The sequence below is a fragment of the Lissotriton vulgaris genome, chromosome 1_1 (assembly GCF_964263255.1).
Source record: "Lissotriton vulgaris chromosome 1_1, aLisVul1.2, whole genome shotgun sequence".
In the NCBI taxonomy this organism is placed as follows: domain Eukaryota; kingdom Metazoa; phylum Chordata; class Amphibia; order Caudata; family Salamandridae; genus Lissotriton; species Lissotriton vulgaris.
In genome coordinates, this window is record NC_141685.1 from 1,544,484,148 (window position 1) to 1,544,505,255 (window position 21,108).

Here is a 21,108-nt window from a genome sequence, read left to right on the forward strand (position 1 = left end):
CTCATCCTGGACATCCCCCGTCGCAGCCACATCTCTGGACACCTGAGACCTGCACTGGCTCCCGGTCAACAAGAGAATCACCTTCCGACTCCTCACCCACGCACACAAAGCCCTACACAACCAAGGCCCAGGATACCTTAACAGCCGCCTCAACTTCTACGCTCCCAAACGCCAGCTTCGATCGACCGGCCATGCCCTCGCTGCCGTCCCCCGCATCCGAAGAGCCACCACAGGGGGACGGTCCTTCTCCTACCTTGCCGCCAAGACATGGAACTCCCTCTCGACCCACCTCCGCCTGACCCAGGACCACCTCGCCTTCAGGAAGCAACTCAAGACCTGGCTGTTCGAGCAGTAGCGGACCCCCCTCCCCCAGCGCCTTGAGACCCTCTGGGTAAGTAGTGCGCTATATAAATGCTTTGATTGATTGATTGATTGATGTAGTCATCTTGTGCCAGCTGCTGGCATAATTGGAGCCCGGATGCGGTGAGTGCTATGTAACTCTTTAACATAGGGTGGTTTTAGTGTTTTTTCGGCTTCTGAAAGCTTTTTCTGGCTGGGCAGGCAGATGGAGAGATTGCTTTTCATTTGAAGTCTAAGTGGCCGACATTCATTTTTTTTCTGTAATGATGATTACATTTAATTCAGCAGCAGATGATATTGCAAAAAACTGCACCCTGCTGGACAACCTCGCCAACCTCGGTCTCAAGCAACTGGTGACCACCCCCACCCACTACGCCGGACACACACTCGACCCCGTCTTCTCATCTAGCAAGGACATCGCCTTCAGCCACGCCACCGGACTCCACTGGACGGACCACAGCTGCGTCCACTTCAGCTTCAGAAGGACCACGATCCACCACCACCAGCAACAGGTTGCACGCAGAAGCTGGAACAAGATCACAGCCGACCAGCTCGCGACCTCCCTGAGCATGAACCCTCCCACCAGCGCAACGAACCCAAGCCAGGCGGCCACCAACCTCGCGAAGTGGATCAGCAACTGCGCAGACGACCTCGCCCCTCTGAAGACCCCGCCTAGCAGACCCGGCAGCTAGAAAGCCCCATGGTTCACCGACGAACTCAAGAGCTCCAAGAAGAACTGCCGAGCCCTCGAGAAAGCCTGGCGCAGAGACCCAACACCGAACAACATGACTGCCCTCAAGCTCGCCACCCGAAAACACCACCAACTGATCCACGCCACCAAGAAAACTGCATTCAAGGAACGACTGGACAACAACGCACACAACAGCAAGGAACTCTTCAACATCGTTAAAGAGCTCTCCAACCCCAACGCCGGAAACAACGACATCACCCCTTCGCAGGACCTCTGCAACTCCCTCGCCTCCTACTTCCGCAACAAGATCGCAGACATACACAACAGCTTCAGCTCTCAACCAACGCACGCTACGACTGAACCACCGCCCCCCACCACCACCCTCTGCGCCTGGACCCCGATCAGCACCGAAGACACCATCCGCACGATGAACTCCATCCACTCCGGATCTCCGACCGACCCCTGCCCTCACCACATCTTCAACAAGGCTGACGCTGTCATCGCACCCCACCTGCGGGACATCATCAACACCTCCTTCGACACCGCCACCTTCCCGGAGAGCTGGAAGCACGCCGAACTCAGCGCTCTACTAAAGAAGCCATCAGCCGACCCCACCGACCTCAAGAACTACCGCCCCATCTCGCTGCTCCCGTTTCCTGCTAAAGTCATCGAGAAGACCGCCAACAAGCAGCTGGCCGCCTTCCTCGAGACAAACGGATCCCTCGACCTCTCGCAGTCTGGCTTTCGGGCCAACCACAGCACCGAGACCGCCCTGATCGCAGCTACCGATGACATTCGAGCCCTGCTCGACAACGGAGAAACAGCGGCCCTCATCCTCCTAGACCTCTCCGCGGCCTTCGACACTGTCTGCCACCGTACCCTAGTACAGCGCCTCAGCAATGTCAGAATCCAGGAGAAGGCACTGGAATGGATCACCTTGTTCCTCGCCGGAAGGACACAGAGAGTCCGCCTCCCCCGTTCAGATCAGAAGCCACCGAAGTCATCTGCGGCGATCCTCAAGGCTCCTTGCTCAGCCCAACCCTCTTCAACGTCTACATGAGCCCCCTCGGAGACATCGCACGCCAACACAACCTCAACATCATCTCCTACGCCGACGACACCCAGCTGATCCTCTCCCTCATCAACGACCCCGCCACCGCCAGAACCAAACTACACGAAGGGATGACAGACGTAGCCAAGTGGATGATAAGCAGCCGCCTGAACCTGAACTCTGACAAGACGGAAGCCCTCATCCTGGGATCTTCACCCTCCGCCTGGGACGACTCCTGGTGGCCCCCCGCCCTGGGCAGCAGCACCCAAACCAACAGACCACGCACGCAACCTAGGTTTCATCCCAGACTCCTCCCTCTCCATGACCAGACAAGTCAACGCCGTCTCCTCGTCGTGCTTCAACATCCTGCACATGCTACGTAAGATCTTCCGGTGGATCCCCACCGAGACCAGGAAGACGGTCACCCAGGCCCTCGTCACCAGCCGTCTGGACTACGGCAACTCCCTCTACGCCGGAACCACACCCAAACTCCAGAAGAGACTCCAGCAGATCCAGAACGCCTCAGCACGACTCATCCTGGACATTCCCCGTCGCAGCCACATCTCCGGACACCTGAGAGATCTGCACTGGCTCCCGGTCAACAAGAGAATCACCTTCCGTCTCCTCACCCACGCACACAAAGCCCTGCACAACCAAGGACCAGCATACCTCAACAGCCGCCTCAACTTCTTTGCTCCCACACGCCATCTCCGATCGACCAGCCACGCCCTCTCCGCCGTCCCCCGGATCCGAAGAGTCACGACAGGAGGAAGGTCCTTCTCCTACCTGGCCGCCAAGACTTGGAACTCCCTCCCGACCCACCTCCGCCTGACCCAGGACCACCTTGCCTTCAGGAAGCAGCTCAAGACCTGGCTGTTCGAGCAGTAGCGGACCCCCCCTCCCCTAGCGCCTTGAGACCCTCTGGGTGAGTAGTGCGCTATATAAATGCTGTGATTGATTGATTGGTGGAGTGTGTATGGGTTCATAAAATAGTTTGTATGGGATTATTATGCTGTTTCTCAATCTGTGCGTTTTAATGAAACATACTTTTTTCTAGAAATCCATAATTTTACAAATGAATACACAAGCCTCTTTGAAACCCATTTAAGCATACACACTTAAATATATTATATAGAAAAAACTGCTAGGTTACTGTCTGTCTTAATGCCCCTGTATTTAGACAAATTCGTGGCAGTGGCTGTTTCGATTCATATTTCCAATGTTCTATTTTGTTCTTGTCCCATTTTGAATTGTAAATGCTCCAAAGTTGAAAAAATGAAGGGGAGTGAGTTGAATCCCTGAAACATTCATAGTGTGGTGTACATGGCATACACCAGCATGCCCATGGAATGAGTGTGGTACAAGGGTAGTAGGGAGGCTCCTCCATTTGGTACAGCAGCTTGGCTCTCTTTGATGTGATGAGTATGGGGCATGTGAGGGGTTAATGATCCCCGGCAAGGGATTTGGGGTGGATATATTCCTTACCAGAGATGTTGCTGGCCGCTGGCTCAATCATGCTCCTCCCTTCCACACGAGAAGAAGGTACTCATTGGAGGTGGTGATTCAGGGAGATGCTTTGTATGCCCTCAGGACTTACCCTTCTCCCGCACTACATTTTGCATCTTTTTGTCACACCCCCTGAACCCTCTCCAGTTTGTCTTCATCCTTATGAAGGTGCAGCTTCCATAAAAGGGCATGATACTGTAGGGTGTGCCTTCCTCGTGATGTGTACTGCTGATTTAACTCTCCTTACTTCTTCTATCACTACTCTTGCTCTCCTATCAGCTGCATCACATTGTTTAAAGATCTTTGAGCATCTGATCCGGCAAACACGAGGCTCCTCTCCCGTTTGATAATATTTAAGCCTTCCTTTTCATCCTGAAATTCCCCCTAGGATTTCCGTGTCCTCAGTGCAGAAAGATTTTGTGTCACTTCTCCTACCTTTCTAACCCGCGTTTTCTTTTCTGCTAAATCCAGTGGTCGAAGTGGGCGGGAACGGCAGGGCACGGCGTGCCCCTACTTCTTTAATTCTGAAGATTCCGTTCCCCTACTTTTTTATTATGAACATGCGTCCCTGGACGTCAGAAATATTCTGTTCGTGGACGGGCGTGGAGCAGAGAAGGAAAAGGTCTCTGTCTCTTACTTCCTGCCCAGACAAGACAAGGAAGGTGTCCACTTCTGCTCTGCCGCTGGCAGCTGCCCCCTCTTTCTTACTCCTATTCCCTCTCGTTCTAACTCCTCACTTTTCCGAAAACCATGAATCCAGAAATGGTTCTCACCGTCTCTTCCTGTCGTCCATTTGTACCCCTTTGAAATGGATGCAAAAAAGAAAACCACTTTTGCTGGAAATGCTGTTTTGACATTTTTCTATTCCAAAGTTTAGCCTCGGAGATAAAATGTTCAAACTCTGAAAAATTATTAAATAAAGCAAGATGGAGTGTTCTTAAAGTGGCCAGATAATTTTTTTCAAACCCCAACACATTACTGCCACTTTACAGAGTTTGCCAGTAAAGCGCTACTTTGTTTTCTTGTCTTTCAATTAACACCCTACTTCTCCTCGTGTATGTCTGCCGATCAGAGTGACAGAAATGCTTCACAAACGGGCTCATGGGAGGGGGGCCCCACCTCTCGGGGCCTCTAACGGATGGTGTGGGAAGGACATGGGGAGGGTACACCTCTCAGGCAGCCAGTTCAGAGACTCGGCAGGGCGCCCATTTTCAGCACTTTAGCCCTCACAAGTTTAACTCAGCCCCTAAGCAATTCTCACACCTTCAGTTCGAAATGGGCTGTACAAGAGGTGCTTGAGGTGGCTGAGAGGAGGAGCTGCGGCCCAAGGCCCAAGTGGAGTCTGCATAAAAGCAGCTTCCCCGAGATCAGAAGGTGTCACTTATGTAGATTTCAGGGGCCTCCCACATTCCCCTTTGCCCAGGGCGCCGAAAATCCTAGGACTGGCCCTGCCTGGAGGTACTGCAATTCCTGGTTGATGGGTGGATTGGAAAACAAAATGTGTACGGCGGCTTTGTGTTCACAAATGTGGTCTTTTGAAACCATACTGCTTACGTTTTGTAAGCATATAAGCGTGGACATTGAAATGGGTCCTTTCTGGGCCCTATAGTTATGTCCTTAACTTTTCAGGCAAAAATACTTGTTGATTTCTGACTAATGATTGTAAAAGCGTTAAGTTCACCATGTCCCTACTTACATTTTACATGCTTTATTAAATCGTTCATTCCTTATGAGTGTTTGCTTTTTCCAGTATGTTACTTTTTCTTTTAGGCAGCATATTGCTCTTGCCTAGTGTGTAATTTGAATTGAGCCGCATCCAGTTATTTATAGCAGATCAAATTGGATTGTTGCTGAAGGCGAAATGAGTTTCTCTCAGTGGGGCAGTATGGTGTTCAGTGAGGGAGCAGATGTCTCACTGGGGGCAGAGCTGCTAAATTTAAGAACTGGGGAACCAGGTTCAGCCTTCATCAACAGTCCCCCAGACCACTCTCCTGAGGGAGCACATTCCCATGCCAGACCCTAGAAGGCACAAGAAAAGCCCTGGTGTGTTAGCACCATCAGGTGGACCCTAGCAGTGGCAAGTTTGGGTTCACCTTGAATGCTTGCCCACCACAATCCATACTGAAGTTCACCTCCAGTCTTGCGGGCAGGTCTATGAAGCACACCCTAGAGCAACAATGACTCTGTCGCTGACCCCTGAGAAGAGCTGGCTCTAGGGCAGTGCGACTGGTGTGACCGCAACAGGCGCTGACTTTCAGGGGGGGGGGGGAGGGGGGGGGGGGGGAATTTTTGGTTTTGGTTTTAAAAGCACTTGCTGCCTCCTTCCTGGCCTCAAGCTATTTTATGCTATAATAATAATGTCATGGAAGTTTTGACTCATCGAAAGATAGCGCAGAGGGTTAATGTGCCTGCTACAAAGAAAATGTACCAGGCCCATCACAAAGTGCACAAATTGTAAATAGGTCTGTGGGTTACTGTTTTTGTCAGTGAGATCCTTTTGCTACTTGCAGTTTATAAGTTAAAATCCTAGCAAAGAACAGTGAGCTACTAACTTTCATCTAAGAGCTGCATACAAACTGCAAGGTATAAACTAGAGAGTTATGGTTTTTCCCTAAGCCTTTGCTTATCCTAATGTTGCAAAAAGTGTTATTTTTGATACAAATCAATAATGATTTTTAAAGAGAAACCCCAATCATGGTAGTAAGTTTTAAATTCGGGCCAATCACTATTAAACTATACTTTCTACTAGTATGGTTATCATGTGACTCCTACATCTTGTAGTCCTTTGTCTTTTGTAACATTTCCTATACAGTCATTTACACACGTAAAATTGATTATCTCTGTGTATATTTCTGACAACAGAAACTCCATGGCTCTGAAACAAATGGCTTGTGCTTCCACTTTTAAGCATTTTTGGGACATTCTGTGATTAAAATAAATACACAAAGTGGAATATGTTTCTAATGTCAGTAGCTCATATTAATCGTTAAATAATCATGTGTATCCATTGGTTGAATTACATAACATAATAAGCTGTAACTGGTCAGTGAAATGCCACACAAATACTAAAGATTGGGATGTTTTGTGCATCCCAGCCACACCACTAACTCCGCCCACTGATCCAATCCTCCGGTTATTCCCGCCCTCTGATTCTCCGTCCACAGTTCCCCTACTTTCTTTTCCCCAGTTCGACCACTGGCTAGATCTCATGGGTGCGATGGCCACCTCCCTCTGAGTCATCATAAACTCTGTTTCCATTCATGGGCTGTAATGGTGCGATCTGATGCTGTAGTCTTACTTTGCTTTTATTTAGTCAATTAAACTAACATGACCCCTGCCAATGATTTGTGAGTTTAAAGCAAAGAACTAGAGACAGTGCCCATGAAAACCTTGAGGTGTTCGCCGTCCTCCTGCATTAACTAGTGGCAGATGTTTGCATCAACTTCTGCTGATTGACACCTGTAACAGGAAACAGCCTTTACAACACAGCTATTAACGCATTGCCTATACAATGCATTCCTAAATAACGCATAAGTCTTTACCAGACGTCTTTACCTCTCAAACGTTTACCACACATACACCTTTATCGTGCATACCTTTACAACACAAATGTAAGTATTCTGCCAGGAAGTGTAAATAGCTTTTTTTATATATAACGCAAGGGCATTTTATAGGGTTATGGGTGGTAGGGGTATTTGGGTGTCAAGGGGATTTTTACGGTTCACGGTGTGTAAGGGTATTTGGGTGTTATGGGTATTTTTAAGGTTTTTAGGGTTTAGGATGGATAAGGGTATTTGAGTGGCAAGGATATTTTTATTGTTTAGGGTGGGTAATGGAATGTGGGCGGCAAGGGTATGTGTAGGGTTTAGTGTGGGAAGGGGAATTTGGGTGGCAATTGCTTGTTTAGGGTATATTATGGATAGGGGTATTTGGGTGGAAAGTATATTGTTAGGATTAGGGTGGGTAGAGTTATTTGGTTGGCAAGAGTATTTTTGGAGTTTAGGGTGGACAGGATTATGGGATTGGGTTGGTAAGGTAATACAAATATATTTTATATATATATATATATATATATATATATATATATATATATATATATATATACACACACACACACATATGCATGTATTTTATATATATATAAATATGTGTACATATAGATATATGTGCAGACATGTATGTTTATGCATGTGTATATAAATACAGACATGCACATACTTATATTAAAAAAAGGCTTTACACTTACCTGTGAAATGCTTACATTTGCATTAAAAAGGCATGCGTGGTATAGGTATGTTCGTGGTAAAAACTTTTGTGGTAAAGATTAATGCGTTGTTAAGGCATGTGTGGTAAACACATGCATGGTTCCCTCATACAACCCATGTAACTGACCAGCCTGTCTGTAGCATAACCCATAAGTACATTAACAAGCATTTCCAATACAATAGGTCTCGCATTTACGCAACTTTAAGCTTTTGGTATTGTAAATGACTGCCTTTTATTTATGTTTTAAAAACCAAAACATAAATAAAAGGCATTGTCATTTACAATGCCAATAGCTCAAACTTGCGTAAATGCGAGACCTATTGCATTGCAAATGCTTGTGTTGGCCTGTAGTTAGTCTGAAGCATCTTGAACCCAGGACCCAGAATGACTCCAAGGGCTAGTCTGCTGTCCTCCTGATCTGACCTACAAGACATAAAAGGCTCCTCAACACCCTACACTAGCCCGTGGACCCAGCATCAGCAAGTTCCTGACCTCCAAGTGGTGACTCTCAGGTCCTGGACCCATGGTGTGGCTCACGGGTGCTGAAATCAAGCATTTGGACTCAGTGACCATGAACAGGCCCATTGACTTCAAAACCTCGTTGCACAGATCGCAAATCAGCACGGAACTCTGTCAGTCGTACTGTAGCATCAACCGCTCACGGACACCACCACTGCGAAGCTCCAGCAATGTTCGCCCAATACGCAGACTGGCTCCTTGCAGTTCGCTGACAACATCCTGCAAAGTTGTCCTTGTTCCTCCCAGCCACCTGCAATGCTAACCGGATTCTCACCAAAAGCTAGAGAAGGTAATCCTTAAGTGGAACTAACCTGGGACTGTATCAGAGCTGTACTACATTGTGGTCGGCCTAAACTTTGGAATTTGACCTGATCCAGCGCAACCAGATATCTTGAATTGCTTTTAGGCGCTATATTCACTTTATTCTTTAGAATTCATAACTACGGTTATAATGATTGGATTTTTAACATTTCGGTCATGTTCTCCTTATTACATTCAGCTCTATTTGTCTAATTTGGGGTGGAATCTTTATGTGTAGTATTTTCACTGTTTTACTGTTTGAAGTGTTGCACAAATGCTTTACACATTGCCTCCAAGTTAAGCCTGACTGCTCTGTGCCAAGCTACCAGGCGTTGAGCACAGGTCAATTTGAGATTTGCTTGTGTATTACCCTCGCAAGGATTACTGGTGCTGCTTGACCAGGGCTCATACCAAAGTCAACCACTAACCCAGTTTCTCACAACTGCCTTTTTGGTCTGATCCTCTGGTAACCATGAGAATGGCAATGGTTAATGGAAAGTTACCTTCCTGTGATACGCTGCAAGGTTCCTAATTGATTTCTCACTTTTCATTGATTTTTGTTTATATACACACTTCTTATATAAACCAAAGTACAGCCTGTTATCTATAGGCTGCCGTATTACCATGTCCCCATATATGTTAACAAATATAAACATGACACCAGCAATTGTTTTCAACTGTTAAAGTCCAGTTGTTGCAATAGCGTATGAATTTTTAAACACATCCTCTTAATGGCTACATATTTTCTTCCGGTTTGGCGCAGTGAGCCGTACCTATTTTATAGTCTCTATGTGATGGGACCTTTTCTTTGATCCAGTATAGGACAATGTTTCTTTTACTGAACAGCAAATTCATAGCTAGTGTCACACGCCCCTTCCCCCCGGTGGCCCATTCAAATGACTCCTGATATCCAACAAGGTGTACTTGGGATAAAGGTGGAGAGGTTTAAATGTCTCACCCATTTCTAAAAGTATTATTCATTTGCCTCCAGTAATTTATTACCTTCAGATCATGTGAAGACAGGAAACATCTCAGGCAATTGGGAGTGTTTTTCCAGAACCATTTGCCATAACTTTATGGGGTTGTAATATGTTATGTGAAAGTACTCAAACTAGTAGTAACTTGAGGCAGGAGGATCAGCCATAGCCCGGGCAGGTAAGAGAGGGGGGGCGCGACAGACTATAACGATGAAACTATATTTATTAATTTCATTTTCCCTTGTCATCATGAGTCAAAATCCTCCCCGTCCGCCCTCACCGCTCTTACATGTACGGGCCACGGCCGAGGATGATATTGCCAGGCAGCATGTGGGAATTTAGGCCCCAAGTCATTTGTCATCTTCTAAGGTGCCTAGTTCAGCTTCCAATTTTCTCTTCATGCCCACCAGTCGACAGGGGATGTTGATGACCAGTGGTCTACGGCCCATTCGCTCCATGGTTATTTTCAGTTTCAGATATCTGAAATTTGAGAACTGATACCAAGTCTTCATTTTATACACATTCAGAGCTTGTCTCAGGTGCAGATATCTGTAGAACTGTGAGCAGTGTAAGCAATATTCTGTCGACACCTGGTCACGCTATTTCATATAACTGCTGGACCATATATGGAAGGTTTTGCTATTCCCATAAATCCCATAATTTGAATCACCAGAGATTGACCATCTGTTTCAGCCAAGTACCATGCCATTGAGGGATTACTGTTGTACGGGTCCTGTCCCTTTTAATGTGTCTGAGGGTCTGTTGCCAGCATATCAGTGAGACTTTGGTCAGCAGGGACAATCTGTGTGGAATAGGGGAACCATAGAGTACAATTCCAGGGCAAGGTCTCAAAGGATATTAGGTTCTAGTCTGGTGCCTATGTCGACTCTGACAACCGTAGAGCCAATGGGACAGCCAGAAATCCAGTTTGCTATACCCCATGGTAAGTTGCCTGCACATACTTTATAAAATAGACTTTGGGTTAAAGCCCACCACAAAATCATTTCGTTAATGTTGACTGCAATTCTGAAAACAAGTTGAAGGTAATTGTGTGTAATATACATTGGCCAGATGCTTATCATTTCAAAGAGTGCCCTCTTCCCCAAGGGGCGAGGAGTGGCATTGATAGATTTTTCTTCTCACAAATGTGCAAAATAAGCCCATTTTTTTGTTTTAAAGAATTTATTTGGAATGTGGAAGAGGATTTTAAAACAGTCCCCGACTCCTGGATTCCTGCCAAAGAAATTGAACAGAGCAACGGTCATCCACTTCCCGATGAAACTGGACATATTCCAGGTGAGAACTCGTAAGACACGTGTGTCTTGTTTGTTTTTTTGCCAGGAGTTAAAATGTAGTGTGGAACTTGTTTGTAGTGAGAAAGCCCACGAGATACCAGGCATTTTTATTTTGTGGTTATAGGGGTGGGGGCTGCCTGAGATGGCATGCCACAGCAAAATTCCACAGTCTGTCTTCCGTACCTGGGAGGAGGGGGGGGGGGGACGCCCAGAAAGGCCATTAGTTGGCAGGGATTTTTTTCTTTTTAAGGGTGGGAGCTGCCCAAGATGGGCATGCCACTGCCCCCACTCCAAATAAGATTCTGCAGTCTTTATGCCCCCCCCCCCGTCCCTCATAGGCAGATTAGCCCCTAATCAGCCCCCCGGGGTGCAGAAAGCCCACTAGGGACCTGCAATTGTTTTTGTTTTTTTACTCTGAGATGGGGGCCAATGCCCCCACCGCCTCCAAAAAATTGCCACAGCCTTTCTGCCTCCCCTGCGTGGCAGATGGGGCAATAGTCCCTAGTCTGCCCCCGGGGGGGCAGAAAGCCCACAAGGCACCAGGGAATTCTTTTTATACATAGGGATGGGGGCTACCGAGAATGGGCATGCTCATTCACCCACCACCAAAAAAGGCTTTCTGTCCCCTCGGAGGGCAGATGGAGCAATACCCTGCGAATATGTTTATGGGAATGCCTGTGAGAAGCCCCATATGCAAGGGTCGCACCCGTTTTTTAGGCACAAATTGTGGCTCTTTCAGTGATATTTTGATTCTCATCTGCACCCAAGCGGGGGCAGAAAACCACTAGAAACCAGGGAGAGTTTGTGTGTGTGTAAACTGGAGGTTGGGTAACGGTCTGTGTGTACTGACCTTTTGCTGACATTTAGCTGGCAGTGTAGGGGGATCTGCACTTGGCTTCTGGTATGGGTGGACTTGTGCTTGATGACTGTGCGTGGAGTGGCGCTTAGCTGGTGGTGTACGTGGACTGATGCTTGGCTGGCTGTGGGGGCATGGATGGTGCTTGGCTGCAGGCGGGTTCCGGGTGTTTTCCTGGTGAACCGGTTTTCTGGCCGTGGGGGGTAGTGTTGTGGCTGAGATCTGGTTTTGCAGCAGTGCTGCAATATCGGGCCACAGTAACAAAAGCGGGAGCAGTGCTTTTTACTAGCACGCCCCGCCAAGCCCCCCCCCCACCCAGAGCCAGTTGAGCAGCAATCTGAGGGCCGGTTGCTGTTCCCAGTCCGGCCCTGCTTGGCAGGCAGTGTGCGGGAATGGCGTTTGGATGGTGAAGTGTGTTGGTAGTGCTTGGCTGACTATGTGCATTGGTAGCATTTGGCAGGAGGTGTACTTGGATGGCAGTTGGTTGCGGTGTGTGTGGATAGTGCTTGGCTGGCGATGTGTGTGTGGATGGCACTTGGCTGGCGATGTGCGTGGATGGCGCTTGACTGGTGGTGTGCATGGATGGCTGTGTGGGTGTACGACTCTTGACTGGCGGTGTGGCTTGCATGGATCCCCCAGCAATTTCTTACCCAGAATCCCCAGCAAACCTCAAATTTACGTTCAAAGTCACATTTTCCTCACATATCTATGTGAGTAAGTTGTAGGATCACCGTGCAGGCACAAAAATGACGACACAAATTTCCTACTACCGAACATTCCCCTTGGTATTCCGAGGAAAATTATACTTCACTTGTGGGGGTGCCCAAAGTAGTGTCAGCCTAAAAACGTATAAACAAACTGCCTGTTTGGACCCGCTTTGTGCCCCCCTCAATCTCTACACGTTTTTGGCCCTTACATATCAGAGGCACTCCACACAAGTAAGGTATCATTTTTATCAGGAGACTGAGGGGAACGTTAAGTGGAAGGAAATGTGTGCTGTGCGGTGATCTCACAACTTTCCCACACAGATATTAGATTAAAATGTGACTTTTTAGCTAAATTTAAGGTTTGCAGCGGATTCTGGGAAGGAAAATGTTGGGGGATCAACGCAAGCCGCACTTCCCTGGACTCCCACGGGTGTCTGTGTTTTTTAGGTTCCCCAAGACGCCTTCAAACCCAGGACCAAAAACGAAAGTGCCCACCTATCTACCATAAAACTACCTGATTTTTGGCCCCAGTCTCAGCGGCCATCTAGGGAAACCTACCAGATCCAAACATTTCTGATAACTAGACAGCCTGGCGTGTCCAGGGAGGTATGGCTTGCATGGACCCCCCCCCCAACATTTTCCCACCCAGAATCCCCTGCAAATTTAGCTGAAAAAAACTAATTTTTCTCAAATCTCTGTGTGCAAAAAGTTGTGGGATCATCGGGCTGACACAAATTTCCTACCACCGGGAATTTCTCCAGGTCTCCTGATAAAAATGGTACCGCAAACGTGTGGTTGGGCCAAGTACCCGCGACAGGCAAGGGCCCAAAACGTATTGCGGAGACATCAAAATTACCTATCCCAAAAGGAGGCACTTGGTTTTGCAATGGGGGGCACCTGGGTTTGTTGCCCAGGGCTCGGCGACCATCTAGGAAAACCTACAAAACACACACATTTCTGAGAACTAGACAACCTTGGGAGTCCAGGGAGGTTTGGCTTGCGTGGATCCCTCATCGTTTTCCTACCCACCAACATTTGAGGTTTGCAGGGGATTCTGGGTAGGATAACGTTGTAGGATCCACTCAAGCCATACTTCCCTGGACTCCTCCGGGTGTCTACCTTTCAGAAATGTGTGGGTTCGGTCGGTTTCCCTAGATGGCCGCCAAGCCCGGAGCCAAACACCCAGGTGCCACCTTGCAAAACCAGGTATTTTTTTCTCAATACGTTTTGGGCCCTTGCCTGTTGTGGTTACTAGGCCTACCCACGCAAGTGAGGTACTATTTTAATCGGTAGACCTGGGGAAATGCTGGGTGATGGGAAATTTGTATCAGCCCGGTGATCCCACAACTTTGCCACACAGAAATATGATATCATTTTGATAATTTTCAGCTGAATTTGTGGTTTGTTGGGGATTCTGGGTAGGAAAACTTTGTGGGGTCCACCCAAGCCATACCTTGCTGGACTCCCCCGGGTGGCTAGTTTTCAGAAGGTGTAGGTTTGGTAGTTTTCCAAGATGGCTGCCAAGCCCGGGGACAAAACCCAGGTAACCCCCCCTTGAACACCAGGTTGTTTTGCGATGGGTATGTTTTGGGCCCTTGCCTGACATGGGTGAGGTACCATTTTTATTTGAAGACTTTGGCGTATGCGGGGAGAGTGGAATTGTATCGATCTGCGCAGATTCCAGAATTTCCATCACAGAAATGTATAGGTTTGTTAGGGTTCCCTAGGTCCTGACCAAGCTAGGGTTCAAAATCTGCAGCTAGGCAGTTTGCCAAAAAAGGGTCAATTTTACTGTATAAATGTACTGTGTTCATGTTGCCTTTTGGGCCGTTTCTTGTCTCGGGTACTAGGCCTACCCACACAAGTCAGGTGCCATTTTTATTGGGTGTCTTAGGAGAATTCAGGATTGTAGAGCAACTGTTATTACCTATTGACTTTCTATGCATTTCTGCCTTCCTAATGTAAGACAATGTGTAAAAAAGAAGTCACTTTGAAAAATGTCCTACAATTCACAGGCTAGTATTGGTAACCACAAATTCGGAGATGTGCAAATAGCTACTGTTTCTAATTTCTATATTTCATTCCCATTTCGGAAATACATAGGTGTCTTTGATACCTATTTTTCACTCTTTATATTTTACCAAATTAATTGCGATATACCCGGTACACAATAAAAAAGCACTGCAAGACGCTGCTCAGTTATTGGCTCTGGGTTCCTCGGGTTCTTCGTGAACCTACAAGTCCTATATATCCCTACAACCAGAAGGGTCCAGCGGATGTAATGATATATTGCTTTCAAACATCTGTTATACTTAGAAGTTACAGGTGAAAACGTTGGCACCTATGGCTGTTTTTTTCCAACTCATTTTCAATATTTCTTATTTTCAACTGTTGGTTTCTATAAAAAAAACCTTGAAGGATCTACACAAATGACCGCTAGCTGAATTCAAAATGTTGTCTACTTTCCAGAAATGAATAGCTTTCAGGGATCCATTATTGCTTTCACACCCATTTTTACCACTAACTGGAAGGGGGTTAAAAGCACAAAAAGTAGGAAAAGGGGGATCTACACAAATGACCCCTTGCTGAATTCAGAATTTTGTCTACTTTTCAAAAATGTATAGCTTTTCGGGATCCATTATTGCTTTCACACCCTTTCCTACCACTAACTGGAAGGAGGTTGAAAGCACAAAAAGTAGGAAAAATAGGTTATGTCCCAGTAAAATGCCAAAACTGTGAAAATAATTTTGGTTTTCTGACAAAAGTCTGCTTGGCCATGAAAGCTGGGAAGATGCTGATTTCAGCACCACAAACCCTATATTGATACCATTTGCAGGGGGAAACCAGATGCTTCCTTCTGCAGCACTTTTCCCCCATTTTCTCCCCAAAAACCATACTTTTGCTGTATTTTGGCTAATTTCTGGGTCCCCTCCTTGGGAATCCACAAACCCTAGGTACCTTTAAAATCCCTATGATGTTGGAAGAAAAGGATGCAAATTTGGTGTGACTTCCTTATGTGGACAAAAATTTACAGGGGCCTAAGCTAGAACTACCCCAAAAAGCCAAAAAGGCTTAGCACGGGGTGGGGAGGGGGGGGGGGGGGCGGGGGGCTGGGAGCAAAACGGTTAAGAAATGAAGGAACATTAGGTTGACCTCATCTGTCTTAAAGCTTTGTGATGCCTGATAGGTTTTAGGCACTGTACAAATCTATTGTTGAACTGCTGCTGCACCTTTACCTGCCGAGTGATAGCCTTCTTATTTATGAGGGGAGGCATTCCCTGTTAATATGGTTCTGCCTTTTCTCTCTCTCCAAGACCTCTTCCCCTCCTATCGCTCATTGACCATATCCTTCTCTATGACCCTGTACAGCAGTAGTGACTGGTGCTATGTCATTTAGGTGTTTGTCAGCGGGTGAGTCATTCTAACCTGCAGGCCCCTACAAGTGGATGTAAACTGCAACTTCACGTAATTGCTGTCTGAACACAATTTTATGTTCCCTAAACAAGGTGGAATATGTCACTAAGTAGTAATAACCAGGGTGCGATTCTCTCAATTTTTGTATCTGAAACATTAACTGGTGATAAAAAAATGAATAAATCAGATTAAGGAGGGAAACTGATGTCAGCCTGGTCATGGCTCTTCAATAATGATCTACGAAAGTGATATTGCTTTTCTAAATATACTAAAGAATGACAGCTTCTGACGAAATACTCAACATCACATACATTTGTGAGAAATAGCAACACTGTAGAGGCAGGTACAGATTTGGATGTTGTACCTTTGCAAACATTTGTTTATGTAGACAGGCATCCTTGGAAAACCTGGTTTTGGCTTTGGGTTCAATAGACGTGATAGTGGTAAAGACTATTAAGAGGACCTAGATTTTGAAGTATGTTGTGTAGCAATGTATTACACCACCTGTGTGAAAATAAATACTATTTTATTTTAAATTTGATCACCATCCACCTTACTCTTGGAAAGTAGTAATGCTATTGGTCTGTTGCTTAGTGTAGGCAGCCTTTTTTTAGCATAAGCTTAGCTGTTACTGTACCAATATGACAAATGTCTGTCCACTCCACATTTCTACAGACACTAACTTCTACTGTTCTTCTTGTACAGGTTGGGTGCCCGTAGAGAAAGGAAGCAAGCAATATTGTTGGCACTCTTCAGTGATAAACTATGAGGCTGGAGTGGCTCTTGTACTGAAACCGCGAGATGAGGATCCAGACATTTTGGAAATTAGTCTTATACAATTATGTAATCTGTTAGAGCAAACACTAGAACTTATTGGTACCAACATTAATGCCAATCCATATGGTAAGGTCTTAATCTTCATTGTTCATTTGTAATCGTGCTTTGCATTTGCATTAATCTAAAGAGAGATGTGGTGCAGAACCTATAAAATATTGCCTTTACATTAGCCGCTAAGTAATCCTAGCCTGTTTGCAAGTGACTTATTTACCCAGTTCACCAAATACATTAAACTGATTTTATGTTCCAAGTAATTTGTATACTATGTATGACTCCCAAGGTGTTCTCAAAGCTCTGTTTGTTTGTTGAAATCTTAGCCTTCATTCAAAGACATTCATTCTATATATGGAAATTGTTCTGCAGCTGGAAGATTGCAACAAACCTAGGTTTTACAGATATCGGCTTTTTTAGACTTTTCTTAGTTTGTAGAGAGAAAAGGGTTTTATGACAATAATATGATCCATTGTCGCATGCCTTTATACTTCTGCTAATAGTTGGCAACAGTTTCAGTGTTTATAAATCGGTTGTGAGTGTGAAGTGTTGTTGATTTGAGAATGGATCATTATGATTCTCTGTGATTCTGCTTTATGCAAATATGTTTTTATACACCATCATGTGTGGTAAAGGCAATAGTCAATGGGGGGCCAAATTTTTTGTAACTACGAACACTTCATTCCAGTAGAATCTCAAACTAAAAAACTATTTGTAAATCAGTTACACAGTTGACAGGAATGATAGATCTGGAGATCATTTAATTTTCTAGGGTAGACCAAATAAATGTGAAAAAATCTATTGACCTGATGTCCCTTGTTCCCAATTAGGTAGGATCTCTATGCGCCCACACTTATGACTGAACAATTGGTCTAAAATTAATGCTATTGCTTAAAAAAAATTGATACCATTCATATGAGACAATCCACATGCATTTTACCAAAGCCTACACCCTGTTTAACTTATTTCCTCCTGTCAAACAGAATTCATGGCTATGCTTATCTGGTGCAGTTTGTTTTGAATTGTACCATTTCTTCTTTTATTGTTCTCTCACCCCTACCTCCCCCCTCTCCACAAGATTTTTTTTATTTTAAGGTAGAAAAAACCTTCCTCTACTGTGCATTTTTAAAATTACAATTTCGAATGATTCACTGGATGTACATCGCTGATGCAAAGCAGTGAGTCGCAAAACTTTGACTTTGGGGTACCAATGATCCTTTCAAAGTGGATCCTGTTTCAGAAGTACATCAGATGGATGTTTTTATCAAAGCCATTATATAGGCTGGTGCATCCTGAAGTTGGATCAGGTGTCAAAATCCTCCCAGGAGGTTCATTGCCCTTTGAGCTCGACACCTGCAGCAGTCTTGGCTGCATGTTCTTCGTACATGGTTACTTAAGAGATAGGTTCAGGAAGTGTGCTGTTCTCAATATTGTACTCGTATACTACTACTGCTTAGTGAGCAGTGCTTCTACATCTTACTTGATTTTAACTTTAATGCCAGATATTGATTCTGGAGGCTGTTGTCGCTTTGTTTTGAAAATTACAAAGCAGAATAATGAGAAGAAGTTTGAGTTGCACAACTTCTTACTATTAACATCCTCAGTTCAAAACAGACCTGCATTGCATAGAAAACAATTGGTGTCTCATCAGATGCTAAAGGCTGTTCCCATGCTTTCTGTGCTTTCACCTGTGGAGTTCATAAACAGTTTGGAATCCAAACATTATTTTGTTGTCCTGATTTTTTTTTTACATTCCACCTGATCTTTGTCACTCAATTAATAGAAGTGGAAATACCTAGCCGTCAGTTTCTTTTTGATGGTTTTGGGTTGCATTTTAATCCCTCCTGCTTGGAACTTTGGACACTAATGTAAAGGTGCCTGGACATCTAGTAGTTAATCAGTTTCATAACAGATTGAATGCGAGTCTACTTAGACCTAATTTAGTTCCAGTTGGCCAACTGCTAAGATGAACACTTTTTCCATGTCCAAGCCATCTGTTAGTCCAGGAACAGTCATCAAAAACTTCACTGACGCTGTGATGGCTTTAAACCAGGTCCTCAGACCATTGGGGGAAAATCGTCTTATTCAACACTGCCAAAGAAAATGCATATGAAAAGGGATAGGTGTTCTTCAGATTCAGATAATGAATTGAGACCCTTACATATGATTAAAAGAATCAATGACGTTTGAGGCTGTTGAACGTCTGCCTTCTGAGCCAACCACTTCAGGTCTTTTCCAAGGCGTTTTCTCTCCACCCTAAGCTTAACCCCCATTAAGCATAGTCATAATTGATTGACCAATCTCTCCTGGCATACCATAGGCCTCGTATTTAATCTTGTGTATCTAAAGCACATCTTTCCTTCCCAGCACTCCTTTATGTTTCTGAACATAACATCTTTATTAAACATGTTGCTAGTACTTAGCAAATTACTGATATTCTGATTTGTCATTAATCGCTATCTGACTAGATCAATTATCTTAGTTGATTTATGCAAACACTGCCTTTCAGTGTTTGGGCGAATCTGAATACTCGCAATAACATTCTTACATTGGCAAGCGAATCTATGTATTGACTTGTTGATTAAGTTTTCCAGTTCCATCTGAATCTAGTAATGGCTTCTGTAACCACAATGATTTTTAATGCATGACTACATGTGATATGGACCTCCTGACCAGAAATACTGTTTTCTTGATGGTCATAGTTTTTTCCCGGGCTTATAAAAAGCTTCATATAGTGTTTCATTTTATGGATTGTTCTTCAGATTATACTTTCCTTTATTTTTTACATTGTGAAATAGTTTTTCCTGTTTGTCAACCTCAAACGTCTCAGCTGAAAGGGACTCCACCCAATGTAGATGTTTTCAGAGTTTTGAAGTTTCACCTACAAGTTCTAAATCCTTTCAGAGTGTTTGCTAATCTATGGATGCCAGATGGTGATGTCTTAAGGCAGTAAACAGGCAATTCTGTTGCCAGATGAATAGTCTTCTGTATCGTAAAATGCATGGAGAAAAGAGTTCATGTGCATCAGATTCCAAATGCTCATTTCACCAGAGCAAAGACAGAACTATTGGTTTTCCAAAGATGCTTACCAGTTACCGCTGTTTGCAGAGCCGTACTGTATGCCACTCTGAATGCTCTATCCAACCCACTCATTGCGTTATTCTTCTGCAAAATTTGCAATAACCGGCAAGAATGTTTAGCACAAACTGTTTGGGCATATTTGATATCCTTCTAACATTGTTATAAACTGTAAATCAGATTCCCAACCCACTGGGAATTGATATCAAAGCATCGCTGTATAAAGAACAATACATTTCTGGATAATTCTGGTACACTTAATCCATCCATCTTCTTCCTTCCTCTTTCTCCTTCACGTCACTTCTCCTTCACATCACTCCTTCTAGCATCTATTCACTTAGCATATACAATGTCTCAGCTTTGTATGATTTAAAAAAAACACGTGAAAACTACAACTGATGGACTCGACTTGAACTCACACAGAGTTCAAGTCGAGTCATAACAGATTCCGCTTTATAAGATGTATTGCGTTATTTCCACGTCACTGTCCAGCATTGTACTTACAGCTCAGATCCCTCAAGTCCTGTGCTAGATTTAATGTTATGCTGTTAGGGACAGGGTTATTAGACCTGCTGCAAATTGGAAATTGTATTTTTACAGACAAGGGGGACCCAAATAAGTACCTAAGGACCTTGGGCAATCATTTATTTCAGAAAACAGAGGTCCGTAGGGTTAAGTTATCAATAGGACAGATACAAATATAGACTCCAATCGGTACTATATTTTGTTTTCAGTACCCAGCCGGGCCTGAAAATTTATTTCAAAATATCAACAAGTTTAAAAGACCATCAGAGAGGTCTGGTGCGAACGTTGATAGGGTACAAGCCTGTACCTATCCAAAAGTACATTCAGAAAGGAATAAAAAAATAGGCAAGAAAGCAAGAGAAAGAGGGTAAAGAATATCAGGCAAAAAGAACATGGGAGCCAATTGTCCCTTGCATCAGTGGCATATTTGCATGGCAAGTTAAGACAACAAATTCATGTAACAGTTTCAACACTGTGGTAAGGTTACAGAATTTGGCAAAGTGTCGACGACGTTTCGATCCCCGGCTCCTAGTGAACTGGGATCATCATCAGGACATAAACATTGTTTTGCCTGTATGTGCTTTTTCTATGCTGACGGTCCTTACGAGTCTCCTATGGGCAGGGAGACACTGTAGGGTAGAGGCTGATGCCTCGATTTCCCGTTATACTACATATAGTATGGTGGCCATCGGTTCCTTAACCCTTTCGATGCTGATGACGAGCTCAGCTTGTCAT

The 21,108-nt window shown here is 44.9% G+C and overlaps 1 protein-coding gene across 1 annotated transcript in view; it reads left to right on the top strand.

Moving 5' to 3' along the window:
• RLIG1 (RNA 5'-phosphate and 3'-OH ligase 1) overlaps positions 1–21,108 on the top strand; it is a 199,569-nt gene that overhangs the window by 63,012 nt on the left and 115,449 nt on the right. The window contains exons 4-5 of the mRNA XM_086918000.1: positions 10,850–10,966; positions 16,648–16,845. Of these exons, the coding sequence (XP_086774126.1) occupies positions 10,850–10,966; positions 16,648–16,845 (315 nt within the window). The remainder of the gene's footprint in view (positions 1–10,849; positions 10,967–16,647; positions 16,846–21,108) is intronic.